The 23,481-nt window shown below is 34.2% G+C and overlaps 3 protein-coding genes and 1 non-coding gene across 4 annotated transcripts; 1 reads left to right on the top strand and 3 right to left on the bottom strand.

The window, feature by feature from the left end:
- Positions 1-1,365: 1,365 nt before the first annotated feature.
- Positions 1,366-4,546, bottom strand: LOC131637420 (methylsterol monooxygenase 1-1-like). Its single transcript, XM_058908006.1, has 5 exons — positions 4,055-4,546; positions 3,637-3,959; positions 2,270-2,417; positions 2,132-2,164; positions 1,366-1,949 (listed from the first exon to the last, which is right to left on the bottom strand). The coding sequence occupies exons 1-5, from the start codon at positions 4,382-4,384 to the stop codon at positions 1,872-1,874; spliced, it is 912 nt and encodes a 303-aa protein (XP_058763989.1). The 5' UTR covers positions 4,385-4,546; the 3' UTR covers positions 1,366-1,871.
- A 7,991-nt stretch (positions 4,547-12,537) lies between these two features.
- LOC131632860 (uncharacterized) lies at positions 12,538-13,302 on the bottom strand. The gene has a single exon (XM_058903610.1). The coding sequence runs from the start codon at positions 13,300-13,302 to the stop codon at positions 12,538-12,540; it is 765 nt and encodes a 254-aa protein (XP_058759593.1).
- An 8,289-nt stretch (positions 13,303-21,591) lies between these two features.
- Positions 21,592-21,664, bottom strand: TRNAA-CGC (transfer RNA alanine (anticodon CGC)). The gene has a single exon. It is a non-coding gene; the product is annotated as a tRNA-Ala (tRNA).
- A 212-nt stretch (positions 21,665-21,876) lies between these two features.
- Positions 21,877-22,934, top strand: LOC131605822 (uncharacterized). Its single transcript, XM_058878135.1, has 2 exons — positions 21,877-22,438; positions 22,522-22,934. The coding sequence occupies exons 1-2, from the start codon at positions 22,102-22,104 to the stop codon at positions 22,668-22,670; spliced, it is 486 nt and encodes a 161-aa protein (XP_058734118.1). The 5' UTR covers positions 21,877-22,101; the 3' UTR covers positions 22,671-22,934.
- Positions 22,935-23,481: the final 547 nt, after the last annotated feature.

The following is a 23,481-nucleotide window of genomic DNA, read 5'->3' on the forward strand; positions in this document are numbered from 1 at the left end:
CATTGTATGATGTGTTGTATTTTATGAACACTGATGTATGCTTTATCAGGATTATGTTTGACAATTTGATATTATGATGAATGATTATGGTCTATCGTATGTATGATTTAAAAATGACTTATAATATATGATTTATTAATAATGATTTTTTTTCAAAGGTATTGTCAAAGGGGACAAATACTGTTTTGGAGTTTATCTGAATTTTGAAATTCGAATTCACTGTATTTTTAAACATCTTGTGATAAAATACAGACGCAAACCGATGCAAGGAATTTATCCGAAAATTGAAATCTAAATTTAAAAAGAATGTCAGGAGATTAAAATCCAGACATTTTGTTGGAAAAAATAAAATGCCTATTTAATGAAGTGTTGGAAAAAATAAGATGCCTATTTAGTTAAGGCTTTGTTTGGCATGTCACTTTTTGAGCTTATGTCTTATAGCTTATAGCTTATAAGCTCATATAACAATAAAAGACCTGTTTGGTAACGGTCTTTTCATTACGAGCTTATAGCTTATTTTACTAGCTTATAGCTTATTTTTCAGACGCTATTTCAAATAGCGTTTTAACTTATAGCTTATAGCTTATCATTTTTTCTTTCATTTTTACCCTTATTATTTTAACTAAAATCCACTTTTACCCTCTATAATTTATTTTAATTTAAAATTAAATAATTATATATTAAATGTCCTTTATGTCATTTTAATTAATCAGCTAGTTGAACCGCTAATTTTACCAAACACTTCAATCAACTTATCAGCTATAAGTCATCAGTCATCAGCTATAAGCTATCAGTCATCGGCCATCAACCATAAGCTATCAGCTAGCTTATGAGTCAACCGCTATTTTTACCAAATAGAGCCTAAGTTCTAAGTGATTTTGTAGTAAAATGGATCCGTCCAGATCTCTATCTCAACACGCTGCAAAGTGCATTTTTGAATTTATAGAAGTGTATTATCACTACAATGTGATGAACACCACCCTCCGGACCATAGTGATCGAGAGATTATAGTGATTAAGAGACTCAAGACTAAGAGTAAGGAATTTAATTAGATTTTCGTCCGAATCAAAAACCAAAACGAGAGCCTATGACAGGTTAAATTTTGAAGGATCCAAATGGTAGTTTGCCATTATTGAAGTTCATTCTTCTTTCTTTTTAACATTCTATCTTCAATAACCACTTCTTGCCCACAACCTTTTTTTCCGGCTATCTGCGTTCCAAAAAATATAACTTTGGGCTACTTTTAAAATTTAGATTAATTTGGATAGTTATTCAGTTCATGGTTATAGTGGTTATTTTGCACACCCCTATATCTGACTATTCAAATTTTATGAAACTTGCTTTAAATGTTCAATTAATTCACACTGAAAAAAAAATAATAATAATCATTGCGCAAATGTGTTCACATAACTTGACTTCTGGGTTCCAGACTCAATCCATCAGGTACAAGGGACATTACATGTTCACGAACAGCTATTACATAAAACCAAACTTCCAAATAAAACCAAACTTCCAAATTTTATTCTGCTTTTCGAATTACTTCCCAGAGGAGATACGAGGAACAAGGAACGAAGCGTGTCTCATATTTCTAGAATTTAATTTACAGCCCACTGGAAAATGATCATTCTTGCATCGACATAAAGCAAATCAATGTTAGATTTCCAAAACATGAAAGCAGAAGAAACGCTTCCCCCACCCACTCTTGTAAAACAAAATCACAATCCCTAAAGCTCCATTCTACTAGTCTTCATCCTGAAGATAAACCCAAGACAACTATTTTACTAGTACTATTTATCTGTCAACGAGAAATTTAGGTAGTTTTGAAGGGCCGACATACAATACGTTTTGAAACCACCAACAGTGCTTCCATCTCACTCGGATTTATTATAATCTTGTGCATCAAATGATCCTCCATTCTGTGCAGCCCCATTTGTCAAATCTTCCTTCAGCTAAATCAAATCACAAAGGGACAATGAAGTGGATAAAAAGGTCAATAATTGCATATTGTATTGTTTTATAGTATACCAATACTAAACAAAAAGAAAAATGTCAAAGGGATTCGAGTAAAATGAAAATGTTCTTAAGCTAATTAAAGCCACAAGTTCTAAATGGTAATGCTGAATAAACTTACATTTCTTAGTATCTTCTTCTGATACCGAAAACCCTGTGATTATAAACAAAATAAGAATGTTGCAAGTCAATTTGACACGTGGAGAAAAATAATAAGATATATATGTAAAGAAGAAGAATTCCAGAATCATGATATAACCTTGTCAGTTCCATAGATGTAATCGCAGTACGTGAAAACTGATGCAAAATTGCTTTGGCTTTGTCCTCCAACATAATGATGGTAATCATGATGCTCAGAGCCACCATAAAATGGGATATATTTCGTGGGATTCCAGGGGAAGTCATACCTTACATTTATAAGGAAAGCAATAAAACATAGAAATCAGATACAAAATTTCAATTTCAAATTCACTAGAGATAAAATCCTTCAGACAAAACGACAAGCAATTATTTTCAAATTCAAGTTGCAAGCACAACCAGGATATTCCATCTCAGCAAAGCTAGTTTCCATTTAAAAACAAAGGCTAATCACTAACCTGATATAATAAGGCATTCTATAACTAAAAAAATTACAGCATCAATAGCAAATTAACTGCATAAGTGAATTATAGAATTTGGTTGAACTTCAATTTTTCTATTCAATCCTACTATGTACATGTATATGTATGTATTGTTGAGGTGGCAAACACCAGAGAGATTCATAGTTAGGAACAGCTTTTATATTATACTATAAAAGCAAAAACTCGTGAAGAGGTTTGTCTTGGGCAAACTTAAGTAGACTCTTCTATACTCTTGAAACAGTATAAGAGAAGTACCACTCAAGATCGCTTGCATAAGATGATTTGGGTTGCTTACAGTATGAACAGAGATTGATCAAATCCGGCATTGGAAATGCAACAGAGTCAAGTTTTTGAGAGAGTTTTGTCGTCTATTGCAATCTTACCCAACTTTAAGGGTTAATTTTTCCGGTTGTGTGCAGAGAATATCCAATTTATAAAAAAAATAGAGCACCTCAACCTCATGAGACTTATCAAATCTTAATGAAATCGAAAACAGACAAATGAATCACCATGTTTAAGCCATATTATCATTTTAACTATACCTCTACTCCTCTCACTGTAGCTAACTACCGAAAATCGTTATATACTATCCTTTCATCATCATAAATGAATGCGGCAAGGAAGGACATAACAGAAATAACAGTAAACAAAGTAAACCAGTTAAACACCGAAAACATCCTTATACTTTCACTTTACCCATAACCCAACAACAACCCCAATTGCAACTGTATCAACCGCATTTATCCATATTAATCTTACTTCAAAACACAGATCACAACAACATTATAATTGTTTAATAAAAAACATACACAAAACAAAAGAAGTAAAAAGGTGTATGAAATGCAATCATAGATCTCACTATCTCAGGCCCCATAAAAGAAAAAAAGCAACCCACTATTAAAGATCCTTGAAATCCAAACACTTTCCAAAAGTACATTCATTAAGATTTGCTAAAAAAAATCAACAACAAAAAAAAAAAAAAAACGAAAAGGACAGAAAGATGTACCCGCTATGCGTATCAATAGCTTCAACTTGGCGCAATGCTATCCACAACCAAAACGTAATCATGTGACCAGGTGCCAACGCAGGTCCAAGAAAAGACGGAATCCCAAGTATCAAGATCTCCGCCCAGTGAGCATACGGCGCCGCAAATCCAATCGGAGCTTGATACTCATGATGAACGCGATGAATCTTCTCGTAACCCCATTTATTATGCAGAAACCTATGGATCCAGTAATTCGTATAATCCTCCACCAAAAAATACACCACCAATTGCGATAAGATCTCCCATCCAGACGGTAACGGTAACCCTGCCCTAATCCCAATCATCTGAAAAACCAAAAATAAATCATCCACAATTAACAAAATGTGTGATTATAACCGTAATTGTTGTAATTGTTAGTGTGATAGTGAATGAAAATGACCTTGATGGAAGGATACGAAACGAGCTGAAGAGGACCAACTACAAGGAAGAACATAACCATAACATCTTTGTAGCAATTGAGCATTTCATGGAGGGACAATCGAACTTTCGGCTGGATCTTGTAAGAATCGAAGGGGTACAATCGCTTAATCTCGAGAAAAACGAGAGGGAGAGGGACGAGGGAGAAGATTAGGAAAAGGAAGAGAATGTTGTGGCAGAAGAGAAAGTAATCGGATTTTGTGGCGGAGTAATTGAACCAGAGGGTTTCGGCGAAGGTGAGGTTGCGGCCGAGGGCGATCTCGGCGTCGTGAAGGGAATGATAGGGAATCATCGTCGTCGACGTCGCCGGAGAGAAACCAAACCCTAGGTGGAAGTGCCGGCGGCGGCGAGAAAGGGGGTGTAGATTTGGGATGTAGAGAGAATGTGTGGTGGATGCTGCGCTGGAACGTTTGTCTGTTAACACGCAGTTATATTTTGCGGGAATTTTTAAAAATATACACGTCTCTTATTTATAGAGTCGCTAGAATATTCCGATGTTTTTTACTCTATGCGTTTGTTCTGTGAACTGATTTTTTATTTTTTGTGATCGGGAGAGACGTAAAGACAACAACACTTTACTACTTGTATTTATTATTACACTTTTTATATTTTATATGGCTTAAATGTTTTGTCATGCAGATATCAGAATCCCCTTTATTTTTGCACATGACTGCCACTACAATACAAGTGAGTAGTAGTGAATGATCATGTGATTTGAAGGTAATTCTATGGAGAGATATATATTTATGGTGAAATGTGGGAGTAAAATGTTAAATTTGATATGTGATTCTATGAGATATTATTAAATAAATATTTTTAAGGGTTTTCTTGGACAATTAATACACCAACAGTAATGCTAATATGTGTCATAAGGGCACATGTTAAGAAATCTATATTTAAAAAAAAAATTGAATAAAAAATATAAAATTAATTATATATTTGTAATTTATTCACTACATAAGTTCCAAGATAAATTTTTTTTTATTTAGGTCTTAACATGTGCCGCCCACAGGTTAGCATTATCCCTTTTTTAAATATAAATACCATATTAATTATTATTTATGTTGATTATTAATTGCGTGGGAGAGAGAAAATTAAAAAAAAATGAAAAAGAAAAATAATTAATATAATAATTAATATTTAAAAAAGTTGTGTATTAATTGTCCTTTATCCTATGCAATGTTGCATAGGTTAGAAAAACCATATTTTTAAAAAGATTTTGATTTTAAAATTTAATTTATATTAATTATTTGATATAAATTAATAATTAAATTTATAGAAAATAATTAAATATAAAGATTAATATTGATAGTTGTTGGATTTCTAGGGGTTCAGAGATATCATTACATTGAACTTTTAACACTCATTTTAAAATGAGTTAGACACCAAAAAGACATTATTACACCTTTGTCACGAAGACTTTCAATACAAAAAATCCTTATCGAACTAGACTCAGATACATCTGTTGGGTCATGAGGCGTCTGAGGATTATTACATTGAGCTTTCAACACTCACTTTAAAATGAGTTGGACACCACGTATTAACCCAAAACTTTAAGTCATTGAGTTTATGGGTCTTCTCACTTATATAGTGTTTAACATCTTATTTTCCATCCAACGTGAGACTAATACTCACACTTAATATATCAACAATCCTTTGTATGGTGGGCTCACTCCTAAAGTGCACCGTTTATTTAGAAAAAAAGAGAAAAAGATTAAAAAAAGATTTTATTAGATTGACATTTATTTAAAGAGATTTTCACGCTAAAACAACACAACAATTTCAAAGAAGAGTAGAAGGGTTTCACACAAGTGATATAAGAGTGTGTAGCAAACCTTATCAGTTTGAGCTACAAATTCAGTATGTTGTTTCTATTACTTAACCTTTATTTGCGAGTTTAGAGAGGAGGGGAAAACTTCCGAAAATAATTTTTTTTAAAATATAGGAAAATATTTGACTTTTTAAAAAAAATAATTTTGTATAGAGTGATAAAATAATGTTTATCATTATTATATTTTTAATTTTTAGAATACTACAACAATATAAAAGATATTTGGAAAATTTATGTAAGCCTTCCAAAACCCCCCAAAAATCCTCCTTCAATACAAATTTCAAGTTCCTCCAAATTATGGGGTTTTTGGTGTTATGAATAAAAGTTAACCCACCAAAACCCTCCCAACCAAAATCTTCATATTCTTTTCACGCAATCTTTCCTATTTTTTAAAGCCCTCCCTTTCCTTCATCTCTAAACTCGCAAACAAAGTCTTAGTTAATTTTATTGATATTCTTGTTGAGTAGTTTTACATTCTCTTAGATTTATTTTGGTATACCCATAATTTATAGAAGTGTTGCTTGGAGTGAATTTTCCCACCTTTATTATTTCTCGGCGAAGATTGTTATTCCCTAGTGTTATTAGGAAGACTATTTATTTACTGGATTAGGTCTCGTGGTTTTTTTTTGACAGAAACCAACTTAACGAATTTCATTCAATAAACAAGTTTCAGTACAAGGAGGTATCAAATTAAGGATAGTACGCCTAGACCAAGAATTGGCCGCCTTTGTAAACAAATGGGCAACTAAATTCGCTTGACGCTTAATAAACTTTACCTCAAAGTTCGGATACAAGAGCAAAAAATTCTTAATAATATTAATAATAACACTAAATTCAGAGTTTCCTAACTGTTTAGAGTAAACAACATGGACTACACTTTGGCAATCACTCTCAAAGACAACATGCGATAACTGAAGAGAGATAGCCTTCTAGATCGCTTCCTTCAAAGCCATGGCTTCAGCCTTCATGACAGATAAGAACCCCTCATCCCACACCACACCTGCAGTTTGGAATCTCCCTAAATGATCCATGAAACACCAACCTCTGTTTGTGGTACCACAAATATTATTGAAACCCGCATCGACATTACACTTCACCTGACCGCACAACGGCGGAATCCAACTATCCATAACCGTAGTGCCCGTAACAATATTATTGTTTTCTTTAGCTAGAAACCAATCCTGCCAATTATGAAAAGCTTGTACCCCAATGCTAGAAGCATCCTCTCGAGTGTCCTGTCAGACCACCTTATTCCTACTCCTCCAAAGATTATATAACATCACGGCAAACCTACATGCATCTCTATTATCCTCTCGACTACATACATAAAAAATGAGGGATTTAGCATCGTGGAAAGTATATAACCGGGATTCAATTATAAAAAACAAACCTGCTGCCCACCAACTGTGAGATGTAGAAACACATCCAAAAAATACATGTCATTCATCCTCATCTTCAAGCTCGCACCAAGGACAAAGTGATGAGCATTGGACGTGATGTTTTTGCAGGTTTGAACGCGTTGGTAGGCAGCCCCTACAAATCCTGCACAATAATTGGTTTGGCTGGTTGTCTATTTAAATTGCATTGGTTTGGGAAAGTATTTTCGCTTGAGAAAAGTATTCTGATTATTTGATTATTTTCCAACAAAGTGGTATCAAAGTCAAGTTGGCTTATTTTTATGCATTTTGAATAGAGAAAAATCAAGAGTCCAATATGATTAAGCTCAACTATACTAATTATACACTCTGGAAGACTCTCATAGAAGATATGTTATACAACAAAGATTTGTATGATACTGTTAAGGGGAAAAGGTAAACCAAGTGATAAGTTTGATGTTGAATGGAAGAAGATGAATCGAAAGACAATTGTTATAGTTAGACAATGGTTGGACTTGAGTGTACATCCACTTGTTGAAGCTAAAACTGATGCACATAAAATGTGAAATAAATTAAAAGAGTTGTATGAGCGCAAGAACATGCAAAATAAAACATGTTTGTTCAGGAAGTTGGTTAATATGAAATACAAGGATGATGATCTCAGTGTTAAAGCATATGAGTGTGTTTTAGAATACTGTGAATCAGTTGGCATCTACTGATATTAAGTTGGATGATGAGTTGCAAGCCTTATTACCACTTACTTCCTTTCCTGAGAATTGAGAAGTTCTTATTGTGACACTTATGAATTCAGCTCCAAATGGGAAATTGGTAATGTCAGCAGTTAAAGATAGCATGCTTAATGAAGAAGTTAGAAGAAAGGAACATGGTGTGATTGTTACTCGTAATCAGTCTGATGCTCTAATTACTGAGTTAAGGGAGAGAGGCAAAACAATAAATCTTCATAAGCGTGAAAAATCCAAGAGTCGTGGCAAGTCAAGAAGCAAGTCAAGAACTAGAAAAGAAATTATATGCTACAATTGTGGCAAGGTGAGACACATAAAAATGAATCGCAGGTTTCTCAAAAGAGAATATTCAAGGGGAAAAAATGAAGGTAATGAGAAGGAAAATGATAAAGACACAATATTAGTTGCACGTGACAGTGATGTCTACATTGTTTATGATGATAATTCCATAATTCTTGCATGTTAATATTCAACGTGGATTATTGATTCAGGTGCCTCGTACCATGTTACTCCTAGGCATGATTTCTTCTCATCTTATAGTGTTGGTGATTTTGAAACGGTAAAAATGGGAAATGAGGGAGTTTGTGAAATTGTTGGTATTTTAGATGTTTTGGTTAAAACTGGTGTTGGATGCAAGCTTAAATTGAAGAATGTGATACATGTTCCTGATATTCGTCTCAACTTGATTTCGGTCAAATCCTTGGATAATGATGGTTATCACACTTACTTTGGTAGTGGTGGCATATGTATGATCACCAAAGGGTCACTAGTGGTAGCAAAGGAGCAAAGTCCCACAAATCTTTATAGGGTACCTATAAAGCTATGCAAGGAGGAAGTGAATGCAGTCGAATGTTTTTCAAAGAAAGGTCTCAATATTCTTGCAAAGAAAAATTTTCTTCAGGTGAAAGGTACTCATCTAAAAACATGCACTCATTGTTTTTCTGATAAGCAACATAGAGTTTCCTTTAATAGTAATGGTCCTCATCGGAGGCTAAATATTCTAGATTTAGTTCACACTGATGTTTGCATGATGGATGATAAATCTTTAGGTGGTGCATCATATTTTGTTACTTTTATTAACGACTACTCTAGACAGTGTGAGCTTTTGTTTTGAAATTTAAAGAATAGGTACTCGGTGTTTTTAAGCACTTTCGTGCAACTGTTGAAAGAGAAAAGGGGAGGAAGGTGAAATGTGTCAGAGCTAATAATGGTGGTGAATATAGATGTCCATTTGGAGAATATTATAAAGGGAATGGAATCAAGCTTGAGAAGAATGTTCCAAAGACGCCTTAACATAATGGAATTGTAGAGAGAATGAATCGTACGATTAATGACAGAATCAAGTGTATGCTTTCTCATACAAAGCTATCAAATGCTTTTTGGGGTGAAGCATTGACAAGTGTAGTGAATTTAAACAATCCTTCTACTTCTGTTCTACTTGATGGTGATGTTCCAAACAGAGTATGGACAGGGAAGGATGTCTCTTATGGTTATTTGAGAGTGTTTGGATGCAGGGCTTTTGTTCACATTCCAAGATATGAATGATCCAAGCTTGATAAAAAGATCTAAATAATGTGTGTTTGTAGGTTATGGTAATGAAGAGTTTGGTTATAAATTGTGGGATCCAGTTGAAAAGAAAATTATCAGAAGTCATGATGTGATATTTCTTGAAGTGCATGATTTCCTTGGCTAAAATGATATTCTCGTGAATGGATTGCCTGGAACAAATCCTGTTTGAAGGGGAGACACAAGTTGAGTCATAAGGGGTTTGAGTCTTGCAACCACCACCTTACTAATAACTTTGTAGATCATGTTGCACAAGGAGATGAGGCGGAATTGAGCCACTGTCTCAGGCTGCGCGACTTTAGGAATGAGACAAATGTCTTTTTTGTTAAAGTCAGACATAACACTTGGGTTCTTCCATACATCTCGAACAAAATGTATCAAATCTATTCCTACAATCTTCCAAGATTTTTGATAAAAACTAGGAGGAAAACCATCCGGCCTAAAGGCTTTCCAAGGCTTCATGGAGAAAAGGGCTCGCTTAACTTCTGTTCCACTAATATCTTCCCCAAGAGACTTCAAATTGTTGATAGTTTACTTGGGAAAGCTCATATACGATTGACTCCAGCTACACCAGCCATGCGTGCACGAGAAGAGCCTTTTATAGAACATAGTCACATGTAGCTTCAGCTCATCATGATCATTGATCCAATTGCCATTATCATCTTTGAGCATCACAATTTTTTCCTTTTACGTCTTGCTAAGGCTTTCAGGTGATAATATTTAGTGTTCCGATCACCATCCGCCAACCACATGGTTCTAGAGCGCTCAAACCACATCATCTCCTCCTTACTCAAAATATCACTTACTTCCTTTTGTAATTGTTTCTCAAGAATCCTCATACCGCCATAATTATCCTTGACCTGAAGCTTGTGTTGAACTCCCGCTAATCTTTTCATGATTCTCTTCTTCATTCTCTTGATTTGGTCAAAAGATTCAAAATTCCAATTATCAATACCATTAACCACATTACTAAGATTACAGATAAACGGTTGATCATCCTGCCACACTTCTTGCAGCATATTATGGCATGTCTCATGCATGAGCCAAGCACTTTCAAATTTAAAAGGTTGTTTTTGGTAAAAACGTTGGCTATCATCAAGATTAATGAGAATGGGGTGGTGGTCCGAAAAGTCTACACGCACTAAAACTTGCACGGATGCATATGGAAATTGAACCCGCCAATCATCATTATTAAGGGCTCTATCAAGCTTCTCATATATTCTCCGACCCCTATGGAAAACAGGACCTCTCCACGTTAACTTAGGCCCACGAGTCTCCATATTGTTCAACTTACAGCTGTCCATTCTATCTTTCATCTTTTGGCATCTTTGAATGGAAGATGGAAAACCTCCTTTCTTATCATTAACAGAGTCAATATCATTAAAGTCACCAGCAACCATCCAACTCCCATTCAAATCTCGAGCTATATTCTTCATCTCATCCCACAAAAGCTTCTTACTATTATCATTAGGACTTGCATAGACAGTCGTGAACCACTACTCTTCCCTATGCTCCATACAAACTTTGGTGTGGATAAATTGATTATTTTTCGTACGAACTTGGTTATTGATATCACTAGAATTCCAAGTTATAACAATATCACCAGAAAACCCCATATTATCCGAATATTCCATCATGTCAAAACCCAGCTTCATTAGAACATTCTTAATCTTTAGAGGATCACACCTTGTCTCCAAGATTTCTAACACACTAGGATTATTACTATCCAAATATTGCTTGCAATATCTATAAAACTCCTTACTAGCGGCCCCTCTACAATTCCAACACATTATTTTTAAGTTTGTACACATCATAACGATAAATATGAGTGAAATAGTTCCAGACGCCATCCAACTCAACACGGAGTCTCCTTGATAACATCAACATCATCTTCAAATCCTGCTACCTCGGCAGCACTATTCTCGCTCCCATCCATCTCGAGACACTCGGAAGTATGAGGGTTCTCGATAGGGTAGGAGAAAATTCTACGTATACTATTTATATCGGGTGGCTCATTGATAACAATAGTATTTCCCTCATCTGCATGGGTATTAACCATTGCATGTATAACACCTGTAACATTATTCCTACATGTTACTCCTCTCAATTCCTCCAATAATTCATTTTTCTCTCTCCTCTGTAAATTAAAAGTTCTATATTGAGTAGCCTCTTTAGTTTCTCCCGCCATAAACTTCTCTAGGGTATACTCCACACCAGATCTGCTGATACCTCCAACTTTCTCCTTCAATTGAATACCTCCCCGCGTTGCTAGGGTTGATTTCTTGGTTTTTGCGTTCAGTTTATATGTTTCCTGGTACCACTTCTTTGACTTTGTGAAGCATTAATATTATTCTAGGCCCCACCATTAATTCCGAACGATATTAAGGAATCTATGATATCTTCCTTATCAACTCTCCTCGCTGCTACCACCTCATCATTTACACTAATGCCACCTGTATTGTCATTTAAGGTTCCTTCTATGTTAGGATTACTAGGGACCACCTTATCAACATTATTATTTTTCAAATTAAGATGATTCACGACATTATTATTATTACAATCATCTATATCACCTTGATTCTCATTTCCTAAGATAAGAAGACGAGATCCTCTTGCAATTACTTTCTCATTAGCGTTCCCCGAAATTAACCCTCTTTTGCTTCTGAACTATTTTCCAAGGACCCTCTTCCACCTCACTTCCACCTTTCCTACCATTACCGCCACTCCCCACATCATTCATGCTTCTCCCCCCCCCCCCCCAGTATTGCTGCTTTCTCCCAGAACGTGCTTCCCTCTGATGATTGTTGGACAGTTCTCCTTGTAATGTCCATAACGACCACACACAAGGCAAAACAAGTGTAATCCCTCGTACTCTATCTTATAACTGCTCCCTTGAATTCTCAACTTTGCAAGAAGAAGCTTTGCCAGATTAACAGAAACACATATCCGAGCATATTTGCCTCTCTTGCTTGATAGTAGTTTTATCCAATTTCACTGTACGACTGATACGATCTCCAAAAACAGAGAGTGCCCTCGTATCATAATATTCAATCGGGAGACCCGAAATTCTAACCCACACTGCCACTTTATTATTAGTATCAATCTCCGGTTGGAAGTTTGGCCTCCAGTCTTTCACTGTTAGGTAATGATTGTAGATAAACCACGGATTGTTTGCCATTGCCGCTTTCTTATCATCTTCATGTGAGAAGGCCACCAAATAGTAATCATTGCTAAGATCAATGATACTAATAATGCCTTTACGAACCCACATTTGATTCAACCTGTTTTCCAGTGCCTTGTATCCAATTCTTTTTTCCAACAATTTGACTATAACACATCTCTTCCAAGGTCTTTGAATACGCTTCTCTTCCTTCTCCGAAAAGATGAAGTTAGGACACTCATAACCACCTATCAGTTCTTCCTCCACTCGGATTTCCCCCCACTCAACCTCTGACTCTCCTACACCACCCCGACTGCTTTTGCTTTTCTCATCCATTTCTTCTCCGTTCCTCCCAGCCAGGGCGTCTCTGAATGAGACACCTTTCTCAATCAAGCCACCTTTCCCTTCCTTTAATTTCTTGGTACTCCTCTCTTGAAGGTCAACTTCAGCCTTGCTTTTTTCCGTGTTAGCCGGAGTTGAATTCCCTAGCACCGTAGCGGAGGGGCTAACAAACCCAAGCAGAGGGTTTTCCATCGAATCAAACCCAATCATAGAATCAATATCTGATTTCTAAACGATGTATTTTTATTAGTGGTGCAAACACTTTAACGTTTATAATAGATTCTCAAACTCTTGAAAGCAATTTATTTGTTATTATTTGTTCACAACCTTCCAAACTATATAGGGTAGTCTTTTTGTCAAACTTAACATGTCTTCTTTAAAAGGAACTATATGCGCGTCATGAAGCTGACTTAGCTTATACTAACATTTGGCGATTTATGGTTAGAGGTAACAATTTTTCAAAGTTACAATTTCTAAAATTTTAGAATTACATAATTTAAATAAAAAAAACATGTTTCCCTACAATCATTGACATTACATTAATTAATTAGTTATACATATTTGAAACGAAACTGTCAAAATCAGTATAGTAATGTGATTTCTTTCGGCTGGTCATCATATGATATAAGCTAATGAAACCTAGCAAGTGTGGAGGTGGTAAAAACTCACGCCAAATTAGGTCATCACCCCACTCATCGGAGGCTCCATGCCTCCATTGATGTGAGATTTATAAAGTACAATTGTTGTGCATAATAATATCTTTTTGACTCTTGCCTCTTCCACATGATGAACAAAGATATCAAAAATCTATATAAGGTAAAAATGAATGAGGCCTGTCGGTCCTAGATGTGACGGTCTGGTCATCGTTATAAAAAGTTGAAAACAAATGTCTTCCGTTCCTATCCAAAACCTAGCTGGATACATATATTTGGTTCTAATTTCTTATTATATATATACCTAAACAATATGATTTTTGAAAATATTTGATAAACTGCAAGAGCATGCCTATTATATATCAATAATAGCATATGATTAACTTGACATATATATTGGGTTTGCAACTCTCTCTTTTAATCATTTGTTTCTTCACGCTCTTAATTACTTTCTTATTCAGATACTATTGTGATATAGATTAAATGTGTATGATTGTTCATTTCACATTCCCTCAGTTGATGAGTAACTAAACTAAACTAGTAAGAATCATTGCAACGTCATCTTAAATTGGGAGTGATAAATGTAATTATCAATATTTCATTCAACCCCACTTTTTTTGTGACATCCACAAGTGCCATGACGCTGCATGATTCTAATCCCACAACTGCACTTTTTCATCAAATATAGCCTTTGATAAAATTAGGCAGTTCTTTAAATACAACCTTTATTTCAAATGAAGGCTATATTGATAATTAGAGAGATAAACCTTTATTCCTATATAGATAGGTAGGGAGATAGATACTCCTTCTGTTCCTTTTTTAGTGTCGTTTTAGATGAATTTTTTTGTTTGTCAATTATACCCTTGTTTTCTCAATAAATTCCTTAATTAGTCATTGAAAAAAGAGAGTGATGATTGAATTTATTTTGAAAGAAAAAATAAATGAGGGTATAATAGAAAAAATAACTCTAATAATCCATTATCTTGGTTGAAAAGTTTTTTACTAAAATGACACTTAAAAAGAAACGGAGAGAGAGTAGATAGATAAATAGATAGAGAGAGAGTTATAACATTAAATGTGCTTCTTCTTTATTGGTTTCTTTTCCTCTTGATCACAATGAGTACTATTCTTTCTTGATGAAGATACGAAGATTCAATTTGATCATCTTTCTTGTAGTTATATCACTAAGATCTCCATTTCTTGGATTTGTACTTTGGCTACCACTTTGAAGTACACCTTTCTTGGATGTTTGAATCTGCTCCATCGTTAATTCTTTAGTTTTTTCAAACACATTCTATTGACTTGCTTCCAAGGAACAATATAATTCATCAACTTTCATGACAAACAAATTATTTGATTCCTCAATTGACACCCCCAATGTAATCAAATCTAGAGGAGAAAATGACAAATCACATTATTCGTGATGGTTTGATTAAAAACAACTTCAGAACATTTCTTCATTTGATTGTTGACTTGTGTGATCCTATTGACATACATATCAACCTTCTCAATTTTATAAAAAAGCTTTCTTGAGTTTGTCACCAATAGAAAAACCTTTATCATGAATGTCTCATGCTTCCTTTGACGAAGTTGGATTCTTAATTAGGGAGACACTGTATTTCCATTCAAAACCTTAATATGTTAGGTATATGAGTCACATCTCTTATAAGAGTATTCAACACAATATCCAGCTCTTGCATGCCCCATCAAACCAAACTAGAGACTATGATATCACTTGTTGGAAAGTTCTAGAGAAGACAAGGGCCACAATGAAATCAATTCTAGAGAACCACAAGAGAGAGAAACATTAAATCTCCAACCAAAACTTTAAGAAATTAGATATATGAGTCACACCTCCTATAACAGGATCCAATACAATATCCAAATCTTGAATACCCCCTAAATGAAATCAGAGGCTCTGATACCACTTGTTCGAGATTTTGAGAAAGATATGATCAACAATGTGAACAATGCCCTAGGATCACAAGAGAGGGATACACCACATCTCCATCCAAAATCTAAATACATTAGGTATATGACACACCTCTTATAACAAGATCCAATACATTATCCAACTCATGCATGCCCAACCAAACCAAACTAGAAACTCTAATACTACTTATTAGGAATTCCAAGAAAAACAAGAGCAACAACGTGATCAATGTTTAAGGACCACATGAGAGTGTGATGCCACATATTTACAAAAAACCTTAAGGCATTAGGTATATATATGGATGATCTCTCTTATAAATCTAACATTTTATCCGTTCATAAGTAGTATATAACTTAACCACCCACACTTGAACTAAATCTAGCATTTAAAATTCTGAGACTACAAACACATGAACTTACTCTCAAACATTCAAAGGATCGAAGAAATTATGCTCAATTATAAATCATTTAAATGGTAGCCAAGTGAAAGAAGTAATACAAAGATCAAATCACATAGTTAAGATTTTCTTTTAATTTTACTCACGTCCAACAATAGAGATGTTATTACTCGTGACAAAAGAATAAGAGATACAAATTAAAGAATAGAAACAAGAGTTATTGATAACTGATTCTTGAAAAAACTCTATCAATGGTGTTCGAACCAACCGCCTTTATGTTTTCTCTTCTATGATACACATTTGAAACATATTTATAACATATCAATCCCAACTATGGATGTAATTGAATATGCATGGAGACATATAATATGATATTTGTGTCTGTCTCGTTGGATAAATATAATATTCATATTCACCCCATATCCGTGCAGGTATCTACTAAACGGGTAATCGCGAGTTTTAAGGTATCCACAAATATTTACAGATATTCATGGATAATATTTTTTTTCTAAATTCTTATCCTAACATTGTAGATTCTAGCACCTAACGATGCATAAGTAATATCTTTTCACCCTATTTCGTTTTTTAATTGGGTTTAGGCGTCTTCATGAAAGTAGCATGTATGAATCTGAAGTTTAATTCGCAACTGACTTCACTATTTAAAATCTACAATACAAAGTATGATTAAACTATTGTGTAAGTGTCATTTAGCTTCTTCACTAAAACTCAACACAGCGTTAAATAAAAAAATCAAAATGAACCAAATGAAAGCATAAATATTGTATTGAGTTTAAAAATAGTTTATTCAAGAGAATTTGAAAACTACATTTGACATGAGAAATAATTAAGCCTAAAAATAACCAACTCAAAAGATTTTTAAAATTAATTTGGGATAGGTGTGGGTCAAAGCACAAAGTGTGGGATAGTACTTTGAGGGTGACTGAGATGATATGATTGAGTCTCAGCCCCCACTAATCATCAATTTAATAAGTGGTCTATGCGGTGAAGATGATGTGATGGATTCAAATGATTTGTTGCGTGGACTAAAATCACCATAAAGATAGATAGATTCTCAAAGCACTGTTGCATGTCATGTGCTTTTCCTATTTGTAGATAGATGTAAAGTAGTATATAGTAATTGATAATTGATTGGTGATGTAGCTTGATAGCATCACATAGGATTTGCAAACTGATTAATTTGCATGCGGATTTGATTTAAGCATGCATTTATCTAGTTTTATATAATGCATGTGTGACCTACAAATGTGAATGGAGAGAAATTTATAGTGCATAGTAATATAACTGTTGTAATCGTCATGCTGGCTTTCACGTATTATAAAGAAGCTTTAAACGATGGTGATCATCATTAATGTGCTTAGTTGCATATTGTGTATGGTATCTCTTTTTGATGAATTTGTCTAGATTAATGAATCTTTTGAAATATATCAAGAGCTTTTAGTTTGTTGACCAAAGCTGTAGTAAAACCCATCGCTCATTCAATTCACTGTTATTACTTTACTGGCCCTGCTCAATAATTCTAATTGGTGATTTGATTTGAATCACTTACTTTTCAGTTAGACTAAACATAGCATTGTTATTGAAAGATTCTCTTTTCACTTTATATATAAAAGATGATAGTTTTTGTTTATAAATTGTTGAGCCGGAGCCACAGACCTATTACAATATAGTCCCAACTATCGTTTTCCCTGTCCATAGCGTTAGTAGTAAAATGTATAATTTTAGACGGTCTTCATTTAATTTTTCCTCATTTGATTGTCAAGTTTATCAAACCATAATACTTACATTTGAATATTTAAATGCTTAATCGTTCATATTTGACTTATCATAGGTATCATGAGAGTTGTTATCACTGTAGTGTCATCATCAAAAGTTGATGTCATATTACTTGCAAAACAAGATTCTACATTCTTCCCGTTTATGATGATGACAACACATCTCTCACGGAAGGTGGGAAAATAAACAATATAGATATATTTGGAGTGATTAAACTCTCCTGGATTAGATAGAAGATATACCCCCCTTGAGAATATACTTCACCCCTTTTGTCGAAATAAAAAAGGTGAGAAAAGATGCATTGCGAGAAATAAATATTCAAAACAAGGGTAACTTAGACATTTATAAAAACAAAAAAAATCACTCATATTATTAAGAATTCAAATTACAAAAGAGAAATATTGAATTAAAAGAACACGTAAGGGAAATGATAACTTCCAAATGACACAGGTAAAACACATATGTGAGCTTATTCTATGCCATAATTTCATCATTTCTTGCTATGCCATAATTTCATCATTCCTTGCTATGAGTTTCTTTACGTCCTCAACTATGGTTTGACGGAGATAAAGGATTTTATATGTGTTGATGTTCTCATTTTTCATGGCTTCATCTTCATCTTTTTTTCTTAAATGATGAGTCATGTTCTATTTCTCCATGCTTGATACAAATTCTAATTTCACTTAGGGTCGTGTATGTGATTATGTGGTTTGTTGAGTCTTCTAATTCTTCCAAGGTGTTTATGTTGAAGGTAGCTAGAAGTTTTGAGATCATGTGTTCGTATGGTAGTCCAGCAGTATGGATATCCCTACATTTAATCATGTGTTTGAATATTCCTTTCATCCAATTGGTTGAGATTTATTGGGTTAGGAGCCACGGGGGTGTTGTGTCTTTGTTGATAACATATCTATTATTTATAACTCTTAGTAATGGAGGATTCTAACTTTTGGCTTCAGGTGAGTGAATCTAAAGGGAACTTTCTTCTTTTCCATGGGGTTGATTACAAGAGAGTTGATGGCAATAAAATGTTTGAAGTTTTTTGAAGGCTATTGGGTTATCTAGAGTGTAGGTTAGTCCTTCAAAAGGCAGTTAAAAAATTATTTCGACAAGGTCCTTGTGAATGACATTTTCTACTCCTTTGACAGAAGTTTCGAGGGAGGTTCTTATGAGTTTCAGGTTAAAATTGAATTCTCTCACCAAGTTTGGGAATGTTTTTCCTGGTGTATGGGTAAAAAGTTCCTTGAGTGAGGCTTGGCAGATTTGGCGATAGGACTTGTGACTTTTTAGTAGACTTGGTTCCAAGTACCATGGTTGAATTACTTACTCTCTTGGTTAGTATTGTCACCTTTTCTTTTCTTTGGGATTAATTTGGCCAACAAGGAGGAGATGTCTTGGTATTTCCTTGGGTTATTTTCTTGAGGGGGGCATGGTGGATTTTATGGCAAGAGAAAGATCTCACAACAAAAAGGTATAGGAAAGTAAGAATGAGATGCAAGAAAGAGTGAAAGAAGAATACCTATCTATAGAGTGCCTTCTGAATGTATTTTCGAGTATGCATGACATGCATTGATTGTTGGTTATGCTGATTAAAAAATCAAATCAAAATCTTTCCTGATTGAGAGAGTTAATCGATTAGATATAGGGCCTAATCGATTAAATTTACCAGTTTTTCCAGGATTTGTTGCGATCTACATAAATACTGATATTTGATTTCTTCAGGCACAAGTCAATATATGTATATCACAACCGTTGTCATATGTTTTTTCTATAGTCCGATGGATGTAGGCATTTGCGTCTTTTATTCAATAAATTATTGAGAGTGAAACTGTCAATCTTCCTTCCCAATAGTAGATTAATATGATTGGTTTTCTTTCCACGAACACGAACCTTGGAGTGGTTAGTCTTCAAGTTCCAAAAATCTGAGCTCTATACTTTACTTTTAGCCAGGCTAACCAAAAACCTGCGAGATTTTAGTCGGGTTGATTTCGAACCTGTGAAGTTTTTAGTACCGGGTTAAGCTTCAACCTGTTTAGGTTTTAACCGGGCCAACCAAGAACCTATGAAGAATTTAACACTGACTATTCTTCAACCAAACCTAGGTCTGATCACATAATCCTCAAATATAAGCCTTTATAGGATGTGTTTATAATCCATATAAATTCCTAAATGGACAGTATTCAACCAAAGTGTATACAAAATATTCCTTTGGTGAATTTTACACACTTTTTCCAGAATTAAAAATATATCCTCACTCACAAAGGAATTTTCCTTACAAAGGCATTTGTTTAAAATATTTAGTGAGAGAAAGAGTGATAGATGAAAGTGTCAAAACATGATTTTCAATGCTTTGAAATGAGAAATGAGACCTCTATTTATAGGCAAGAGGTTGACTCAAAAAGGAATTTGCACTAAACGAATTTTACTGTTAACTAATCGATTAGACCAAGTTTCTAATCGATTAGATGATGCAAATATATGATTGTAAGTCCTCAAAATGGAAAGTTGAGATTTCTAGTCGTTTCCTATAATCAAGGTGCATTAAAACTTGCTTAGGCCTTAAATTTGTGAAAATCTAATCTATTGGACATATGTTCTAATCGATTAGAAAAGTCAAAATTTTACCCATTGCTTATTTGACTGTTCCCAATTCATCGGGCACAACTTCTGGATGTTTTTTTTAAAGTATTTCCTTTTGGTAAAACATTTTGAAAAATGTTTTTGTGTGTGTGTGTGTGTGTGTGTGTGTGTGTTTTACCCTTGTGCTTTTACAAAAAAGTCTCTTACTAAATTAGGAGATTACTCATTTTCTACGAGCTTTTGTCATGTGCTGCTCTTTATGTTGACACTGCTAGATCTCTTCATATGCGATTTTAGATTGTCTCCATTTAATTTACCCTTATTTGATAGTCAAGTTTATTAAACCATAATACTTAAGTTTCCATCTTTAACTGTTTTATTGTTCATGCTTGACTCATCATAATTATCATCAGAGTTGTTATCATGGTGATTGTCATCATCAAAAGTAAATGTCATATTACCTACAAAATAAGGTTCCACAATAACAACATGAACTAAACTTTATCTCAGTAAGTAGGGACAACTACATATATCAAATTACACTATAATGTTCTATCAAAGACCATGTTTCTATCCAATTTGTTAATCTCGATATCTTTCTTAATAATTTGTATAGATTTTCTAAGTATTCCTCTTCCTCTCCTTACAAAAAAATTCACAAGTCTTCTCTCTACATGCTCAAAACACTTAAATCAATTTCTCACTATCTTTCTATTATACCTCAATACACTCTCTAATATTTTCTATTCTTACCACACTTTCAAAGCAACGTCTTCATCTATGTTACACTTATTTTATTTTAGGATTGATTCTTAATTACCCATTATTTTGCCCCTTACAACATGACAGGTCACACTGATGTTTGATTGAAAAAAATTCATCTTGAATTCAGTGATTTTTTATTTCTCCATCTTTCATTTCAATACACGAAAGTCATACAAACTATACATAACAAAACAAACAAAAAATATTTTTGAAAATGTCTTTTTAAAAGAGATGTTCGATTGAAAAAAATTCATCTTAAATTCGATGATTTTTTATTTCTCCATCTTACATTTCTATAGACTAAAAACCATAAGGACTACATAACAAAACTAATAAAAAAATATTTTTTAAAACATCATCAATGGAGGTGCGGGGAATCGAACCCCGTGCCTCTCGCATGCGAAGCGAGCGCTCTACCATATGAGCTACACCCCCAACTTATCAATATTTTGTGTTACAAAATTTCTTTCCCAAAGTGTCATTCCGATTAGCTTAGAAATAAAATTTAGGAGGACAATCATAATATAGGTAAATTGAAAAAGAAAAAAAAAAATCTATTGAGAAGAAATTCTGATCCCTGGATATCCCTATAAAAAGAACCATCTCATGCAGAATTTGACAAATCTGTTCTAAACAAACGGTTGAAACTCCACCGCTTTCCGTGACAATTTCTCGTACATAAAGCTAAAAATCCTGCCACTTTCTGAGAAACTTCCTACCCATAACCAACCAAAACTCAATTGTTTGTTTGTTCTATTATTTTTGCTTAACTAGTTCCAAGTTCCAACAACATTACTCAAACATGCTACTAAACCATCTCCTAACATAACCAAAGTAAAACAAAGAAAGCAACCATTCTTATCCTTATAAGCATGACTCCATTAAGTTCCTGTCGTAAACTCCACCATAACTCACTTCCAGAAAAACACTCCACCAACGTAGTTGATCGCCGATATGTCTCGACTTCTCTAACATCGAAAATGCAAACTAGTAGTAATGACTCTATTCTTCGGCCACCGAAACTGCTACTGAAGGTGACAATCGAGAACAGCTTGGGTGCAATACAGGTGCTGATGTTGTCTGAGGACACAGTTGAAGATTTGATAAAGGCAGCGTTGGTGTTTTATGAGAAGGAAAAGAGGAGGCCTATTTTGAAGAACTATGATCCAAAGTCTTATGACCTTCACTACTCCAAATTCACTTTCCAAAGTAATGAACTCAATAGAAAAATTATAAATATTTTTAAGCCTGCTTTAAATTTTAAGATGACAACATTTATTGTGTTGGTGCAGGTTTGAAGCGGGACGAGAAGTTATTAGGGTTGGAGTCAAGGAATTTCTTTCTCTGCTCAAAGCCACTCGTTTCTTCATGTACTCAGAAAGAGAACATGGCAATGGATTCGGCATTTCCTTGGATGGTTTTAGTCCCCTTCCTACTGTAAATTAAGACCGTAGACATGTGTCACAAATGAGTCGCATGATCCTTTGAATATGTTAAATAGAGTAATTATTGGCAATCTTTGGTAGAAAATGAATTGATGATGAAATTTGTAAATCTCTCAATCTTAGAGCTTCTTTAGTTTTCATTCTTCTTGTACTTGTGTTTCCGTGTAAGTTATATTGCTTTCTTTTAAGTGTAACTAGAAGGTAATTTAAGAATAATGCAATTTATGTTGGAACTGGAAGAGTGAAATACTTAAGCATTATGTGACAAATAGTTATTACATTTTTGAATTATTGTTGATTAAATCCAATCAATACAAAGTATATTTAAGTATTATATTATTTAAAAGATTTGTTTTTTTTAAATAGGCAATGGAATTAATCAAAGAGCAAAAGGGATGCTCTACCCGATTACAAAAATACACGAACCGCTATTCGAAACAAGTTAGCGGAAGAACATGCCAAATATGAAAATTACAAAAAGAAGACTTCTTAGAACTCGATTCTAACCATGTCCACGATCGGTATTCTATCGTCGTCATGCACTCATGGAAACTGAACTTCCCCTTTTCGAAAATGATGTTGTTACGGCTCAACCATATGCTCCAACAAGTCGCGAGCCAAATCACACCCACAACCTTCCTTTTGGCTAAAGACTTCATATTTGCGGAAAAGAACGGAAAGAGAAGGAATTCCTCCATTGGAATCTCGACTGTGTTTCCAAGCCAAGCATAAACCTTTTTCCAAATCTCAATCAACACCCTACAGCCACCTAGAAGATGAAGCAAACATTCCTCCTCAGAAAGATAA

The sequence above is a fragment of the Vicia villosa genome, linkage group LG1 (genome assembly GCF_029867415.1).
Source record: "Vicia villosa cultivar HV-30 ecotype Madison, WI linkage group LG1, Vvil1.0, whole genome shotgun sequence".
Lineage (NCBI taxonomy): Eukaryota > Viridiplantae > Streptophyta > Magnoliopsida > Fabales > Fabaceae > Vicia > Vicia villosa.